Genomic DNA, 7,940 nt, shown 5'->3' on the forward strand with positions numbered 1-7,940 from the left:
TTTTGTTTGTTTATCTAATTATGAATGTGAACCTAAATGTTGGCTGTTATAAAAGCTTATATAAAAAAGTCTAAAAAGCTTTTTTAAAGTCTGTTGGAGTAACAGTCAACATTTAGGTTCACATTCATTTTTGAAAAGTGTGCCAAATTTTCTATTAACAAGTCCTGTTCACCACAGTAGTCACATGTACTGAAAATGATATCAATAAACTGCTTTGTTAGAAATAAATAAAGATATGACTTTTTTCATGCCATGTTAAGTGGATTTATGGATGTTTATTCACATTGATAGAAAGAAATGAAAGAAGTAAACCAGTCTGAATCCAAAAATATTTGTATTTGTACATGCGAAGAAGTAATTAGACTTACAACTTACAACCTTTTTTTAAGTGTAAAAGCTTGTTTTGTGATACAACAATATGTGAATTGTAAACCACAGTTTATGCCTTTTATGTATTTATTGTATTGTACTCATCCATTTATCTGGAGCATAAATTCTTGATGATCTTTAAAAAAACAAACAAACAAACAAAAAAAAGCACAGTCCTCCTCAAAGAATACCAATTATTTATCTGCTTTAACTTTGTGGCTTAAGTGTATTGGTGATACATGGAAAACAATCTCTGACCATCATTCTGTGTGACTACGTGCCTCTTTTATATTGCATGGGATAAAAACTAATAATGATAGATACGCTGCAGCCCAACTAATTTACACAGACAAATGTAATAGAAAATTGCCTTATTCCCCCTGCTGAGAGAGGAGGAGGAAATTAAATTCTTCTTTGGGGACCAGTTTTGGCTGTGCTGTCAGCATGTCATCGCCTCAGTTAGAGTAATAACACCAGCAGTAAAACAGTTCAGCAATTTACTTTGAAACAAAAAAGTAGCAACGAGTCGCTTTACTGCGCAGAAACTGAAATTGGACATATGGTGATTGATGCATCAAACTAAAATAAAAATAACATCACTGAGATGAATATTTAGTTTTACTGCTGTAACTGTGCTGCAGGGTGTTGCAAACAACATAAAATATTCTTACTTTATGATAATATTATTCCCTAATTCTTGCATTCTGTCTCTTCTGCAGATGTTCGAACCTTGTACAGTGATCCATGAAGGTGCTTCATCACACAACAGCTCTGACTGACTGGTGAGGTGTGTCTATGTGTGGGTGTATGCATGAGCGGCTTGGCGCATATTTGTGTCTGTATTTTTTATATATTAAAGTCAATACTGGAACTGAAACCTCACATTCAAGTAATTAGGCCCATGCTATAACTATCTGAAATTACTTTTGCAGGGTTTGAACTAGTTTAATTATTCTTGTGCAGTTAGTTAAACCCATTAGTAACACAGAGATTAATGCTAACATCCCATTCTCCACAGCGTTTAGAGCAAAATACATTATGTGTGGATATAAGGGATAACTTTCCAGCATGCTTGAACTTTGCTTTAATTATACTTATTAATTTGAAGGTAACTCCAAAGGGACTCAAACCCAAACTCTTACGAAAAAAAAAAGGTAAGAAACCACTACCTGAGTAACTCTTTGCAGACCCTCTCCAGACAAATCAAGACCTACTGTACCAACTAACCAACCAAATTTACAAGTTGCAGTCAATCAGATTCACTCATTGAAAAGCCTAAGTCTTATATACTGATATCGCTTGAACAAGCCACATCCTACTATGACACAAATATCTTGAATTTAAGGGTGCATAATTCAAATGATTGGTAAAACTGATCCTATTTGGATCAATTTGTTAAATATAAAAACAGCACTTGACCAAATCTAGAACATATACCAGTTGCCACAGGACCAACTCTGAAACTAGAGAATCAAATGGCCATTATGGGGATTGAACCCACAACCTTGGCATTAATAACATCACACTCCAACCATAAAATGTAATTGACGTAATTTATGTTAACATGGTCTGAGATTTAAACAAGAACAGAACAAGTAACAACAGATAGTACTAATAGTACTTCCTTACTAATGCATTACCTTTTTGTTTTACTGCCTCCTCACTTGTACTTGTGGTTGTGTGGGTAGACCATATAAATATATTTTAACTTTTTTAAGGTAAATTATACCTGAAACCTATTACGTGGCTCTAAGCCATTTCTTCTGGTGCTGAAGTAATAATAATGAAGTGCTGCTCATTTCTCTGAACTTAAAGTGAACTCAGAGACACACTGACCTCAACTGTACTCGGCTAATTAATAATATTCAACTCATTATGATGCACAGCCCTCGGGAGTTAGAAGACACAGTAACATGGGCTGTAATTAATGTGTGACCGTTGACAGGGATAGTTTAAAAACCACAAGGTCAGTTTTAGACATCATACAAAATATATTAAGTGCTTTGTGCTGGCAGAAAGATAGAAGCCAGCAGACGGGGCCATGATTTTGTGTCCATAAAATACAGCATTCAAAAAGAATAAACAGATGAATCAAGTCATTTTCAGTGATTATATAAATGGACAGTGTAGTGAGCAGCTTTCCTAATGCCTTCTGCAAAGGCTCATTAGATTTATGGATTTGAACTGTTAGCGGATGAAACTATTTTTGGGTTGCAAGACACGTATTAATATTCTGCCCCATCCAGATCTATGCAGCCGAAGATATATGGCTTTCATATTTAAAGCTGTGGGCATTTTTCATAGTAATCTGGTGGAATAAATAACTGAATCTCATTGTGAGGAATGTTTTATAGCAGCAGATGAGTTGATACAGGATGGTGTGAGAAGTTTAACTGTTTTGTGGAATATTTATTGACTAGACGCTGTGTAAACAATAACCATAAAAAATACAGAGTGCAGGATTGAAATATTGTTTTCCATCAAACAAAGAAAGATTTACAACTTTGCTGAGATCTGTATTTCTAACGCTTTGTTGAATTTCATTGTCCAAGGAAGAAGGGACAAGAATCAATGCAGCACTTTCTTGTGATAAGGATGTGATGCCAATTACAGCAGTGGCTGACTCTGAGTACAGAGTCCCAGGACAGAAACATTTTTTAAAAACAGCTCTGCCTTAGACTTGTGCAGAAACATTAAACTATAACACCACTGCTGACATAAAGTCCAGCTGCACAGTCGAGCCCTTCAGTACATGAGCCTAATAAGCATAAATGTTTTATCTTGTGGTTGCAGGGAGGATCAAATGATTGCTTCAAAAATAGACCATATAGTCTAGAACCTAAGCAACTTTTATTATTGATGTAGGATTTAATCCTACATCACTAAACCCTATGAAATTCAAATAAAAAAAGGTCCCTGTGGAGTTTTCTTGTAGAAATTTTACAGTAAAATATTGATTATTATATGGGTCAAAGAAGAGGGTGACTGTTCCTCCGGACAGTCATTGTGGTTAATTTGAATGATTATTCCCTGACCTTAACCAAGCACTGTAAACAAACCATAGTGCTGCACTCGATTGTTCATATTGTTCCACAAATAGTTCATGAACTTTAGTTATTCAATAAATGAAAAAAAAAGAGCTAGAGGACAAATTACAATATCTGACCTGCTCATAGCTGACTAATGACAGTGTAATGTGTGTATGAATAAAAGAACAATCATCAGGTTGGGAAAATTGCAGCAATAGTCAGACACAAAGCTCCTCCAATGCAACAGCAGGAAGGTCAACATGCATTTCAGATGCAGTATTAATCCTTCTTAACTAAGTTGTTCTTGTGCCTAAGGGAAATGAAAACATAGATATATCAGTGTCTGGATAAAGACCTTATTTTCCAGTGTTGATCTGTGCTAATAAGGGTATCAAATTAGAAAAAGTGTAGATTTGGAGGGAACTTATGAGCACTGTATCCACCTGTTGCACAATTTAAATTTGGGCATTATTTATTTAGTTACTTTAAGCTTTGTTTAGTCACAAAATCTAATTGAGACCCAGATCTCTTTTGCAAGAGAGACCTGAGAAGAATTTACAAAAATATTGTACATACATACAAATGAACAGAATGACAATACACTTCATTTATCCAAAAAATCATCAGATCTAGTCTCAGTGGCCTTTATAGTCTGTACAACAACACCCTCTGTTCTTAGACCCTTTGATGGAATAATGACAAATGTGTTGAAATGCAAGACAAAAATTAATGCAAAAAAAGACACTTGGCTGAGTTAGAAGAGCAGCTCTCCCCACAAAAACCAAAAGCAACAACGTGCAAACAGGCTCAGAAAACAACTGACAACATACACGAAGGACGTGACTTAAACATCCACTGATGTCAGAAACAGCTTCGAGGAAACTGCAGAAATCCACAAATTAAAGCTACAATATGCAGCTTTTGGTAAACACGCTAGAGGTAGAATGAGACGCCAAAGTCAATCAATGACACTTCGCCCTGCTCCGCTACGCTCTGCTACACTTCACTCAGCGTTTCACATATTAGTCAACATGAAATTACAGTAAATACAAATCATACCAGGAAATCAGAAATAATTGACCTTTTGTGACTGGTTAGAAGGACGAACTTCACTTAAAAAAAACTTTATAAGCGAATATGTCTGGATGGCTGCCAGGCTGTTCAGTCACAGACGACTTCTCCACATACTTTTAGCATATTTCTAGTAAAATATATGTAAAAGAAATGACATATTTCACAATAAATATCTGTGATTTATACTGTTTTGTTTAATTTTAGTTTGACTGGCGCTTATCTTGTTTTATCCTGCTTCTGTAAAGGCTCAATGGTATCGGAAATGTGCACCACCAGTGTCTAATGTTCACACAGCAATGGCAGATTTAAAAAAACAACCACAAAAAAAGAAACACACACGTTAATTTTTGGGCTAGTTTCGGTAAAATCAGGCTACACTTTACATTTGAATGGCAACATGACACAGGTCTACTTGCCCTGATTGATTTCAGGTGTCATGTACAGATCTGTTTACAGGAAGGTTCCTGAAACTGCTGCAACAGACATGGAACAAACAACGGAGAAGAAATACTTCAGATCAGGTGAGTGTCCTTACAGACAACTAATTGCACGATTCACACAGTTCTTACATTGTCTGATTTGTTTAACGAGACTTTAATGTGCTGGAATTTGACGTAGTCTGATCCCTTCTCATTATAATACTTCATCCCAAAACTGAATATGGAAAAATCACAAACTACTTGAACTTGAGAACTGTTATGTAAGTGCAACATATAAAAACATCACGCAACAAAAAACTCAACAGTATTTGTTCAGCTCAGCTAATCGAGGTTTTCTGTGACAGGAATGGATGATTTTCAGTCCTGACGGTGGCAAAGTTATTACCTTTTAAAGCAAAACATTAAGTGAGGTTACAAGTGTTCATGTGTGAAATTTAATTTCGGTTGCAATTCCGCCTGAAATACAAGGTGTTAGAAGGGTTCAGTGCCACCAAATCTGTGCTTAGATCCTACATGGGATATTAAATATACAAACTCTGCAGCATACTTCAGACTTGACAGAGAATATAATACGTTTAAATATCACTTATCCTTTTTGCTCTTTCTCTACTAACCCCCCAAAATCCCTAGTTATGAGTTACCTTTTACTTTGAACATCGAAGTCATATATTTTATTGATATGTTTCTACACGTATCCCCATCTGAAGCTGTGAGGATTGTTTTTCACTGAACTTTGATTGTGGCTCCAGCGTCATTCGGTGATTTAAGAGTGAACTCTTAAACTCTGCAGCATATTAAGAGTGAACTCTTAAACCACATACTGATCTGCAAAAGTGTAAAACAGGTTTTCCTCCTGGTCACACCTTGAAGTAAGTAAGAAGCTGGAAGTTGATTTGTTGAGTGTGGTGCTACTGTTGGTGCTACACTTGATGATAAGGAGCTTTTTAAACCTCCTCCTCATGTGTTTGTGCCTCTCGCAGTATATACTGTATCGAGGAGCAGAAATTTTATCACTCACTGCAAAGCTGTCACTTAACAATATTCCTAACAGTATACGCCTTAAACATATTCATTGGTACACTTTCATCTATATTCATTATATTCATAGTTACAGTTGCATCGTTTAAAACACACTGCTCGCTGTGTCATAGTCCTTGCTAATGTGAGAGGTGCTGGGCAGGGACTTAAGGTACTCCATGTGCCTCCTGGCGTCCTCCTGGTTGTGTTTGATGTAGTAAATGATATAAGCCGTCACCATGGAGAACCAGCAGAACATGGCCACAAACATGGCCACATCTGTTGTCTTGTGGTGGAAATTGCAAAAGTTGATCCCCGAGTCCAGGACCTGTATCACTGGTTTGCCTACGTACTCCTCCTGCACTGATGTGTAGCAGCTGACCTCGTTCGCCGTCTCAGGGTCGAGCCTCAGCTCCCTCAGCACCTCCTGCAAAGAGCATTCGCAGTGCCATGGGTTGTGGGAGAGGCGGATGCGAGCATGGAGCTTGGCGAAGGTGTCCTTAGGAAGGCTGCTGAGGTGGTTGTTTGAAAGATCCAAGGTCCGAAGGCCTTCTGAAACACCTTGAAAGGCACCGACATCAACGGTCTCGATGACATTGTGAGATAAGTCCAGTTCCCTGAGGCGATGGAGGTCTGTGAAGACCTCCTTTGGGATGTGTCTGATCCGGTTAGACGAGAGCAGTAGAATGACGGTGTCCTTGGGTAAGTTCGACGGGATGTTCTCCAAGTTGCGCGAGGTGCACTGCACCACCAGCCCATTCCTGTCCGTGCAGTGACAGATCTTAGGGCAAGCGTAGGCAGTCATAATCACTGACAGGAGCCACAATGTTCCCCCCCAAAAAGTAGAACCATAGGACGGAGGCTTTATGGATGACCTACACGTTTTAGAGACCCCCATTAGCTGAGTGTGTGGGTGGAGGTGTGTCACTTTAGAGACATATAGGACATGAAATACAATCCAGAAAATCCAGTTTGGGTATCAAGGCTGTGAATTTAAAGATTCATCAGATGCTAAAATTCCACAGTGGCTTGTGAAAAACAATTAATATATATTTAGTTGGCGACTGCAAAGCAAACTGTAGAAATACACCTTTGTGTAATCTGCCAGGAACGTGCACTTGCATGTATTTGAATGGCCAATGCGGTGTCTTTCTGGATGACATCACACGGCTTTCTGTTGTGTTATAAAATATAAGCCAGAGCCAAATTATCGTCCAAATAACCCTGCGGCGTTTTGCCTCAGCCCACTGTGTTGGAACCCTTGCTGTGTTGCCAGACTGGCTTCAATCAAATACACGAATGGGTGTGTAGCTTCATGCAGTTATAAAGTCTGTGTGAACATGGCTTCAGTCTGGGTGTTAATGGCTAAAGTTTCATTCTTGGTGGACTTTTCATCAATCACTCGGACAGCATCGTTTATCATTTACCTTGGCAGGTTTAGGAACCTCAACCCTGATCCAACACAGAAGGAGCAAGCGTCCAAATGTTTGCATACTAGATAAATGAGATGTCGAAGTGCAACACAGCTGAGGAAACAGGGGGATTCTTGAATTCTTCTTGGCTGATTAGAAGAAACCTGCTAAAGAGAAAAGAAGATGCAATGAGAACAGAGGAGAGAGAGAGAAATGTCCTTGTTTTGTATTTTGCTGCCTGTTGAGTCTAACTCCAACTTAAATAACCAACAACCTGCTATATTCTTTGGATAAATTGTATGTTAATGTTCTGGTCCCATGTAACAAGTGCCCATTCAGTCAATTTTCTACACCAATTCCCCTTTTCAGACTCTTCCCCTCCTTAGAGAGAAAGCAAGTAAAGTTCAACATTATCATAATAATAGCATGTTTCTATAGTTTGAATCCCTTCATTCAAAATTTGTCCCTGTGAGAAAATGACAAGCCATTAAACAAGGTGCGGGCTCATCAATATGCAGCAGATGAACTTTGAAACAGTGATTTGTGTTTAAATAAAAAGTCTATAAGATTAACAGTGATGCATGTGAGAGCAGTGAAGG

The 7,940-nt window shown here is 38.0% G+C and overlaps 1 protein-coding gene across 1 annotated transcript; it reads right to left on the bottom strand.

The window, feature by feature from the left end:
- Positions 1-6,035: 6,035 nt before the first annotated feature.
- Positions 6,036-6,827, bottom strand: LOC113164551 (leucine-rich repeat-containing protein 3-like). Its single transcript, XM_026363895.1, has one exon. It carries the CDS (start codon positions 6,825-6,827, stop codon positions 6,036-6,038), a length of 792 nt encoding a protein of 263 aa, XP_026219680.1.
- Between the last annotated feature and the right edge of the window lie 1,113 nt (positions 6,828-7,940).

The sequence above is a fragment of the Anabas testudineus genome, chromosome 2 (assembly GCF_900324465.2).
Source record: "Anabas testudineus chromosome 2, fAnaTes1.2, whole genome shotgun sequence".
NCBI classification, from domain to species: domain Eukaryota; kingdom Metazoa; phylum Chordata; class Actinopteri; order Anabantiformes; family Anabantidae; genus Anabas; species Anabas testudineus.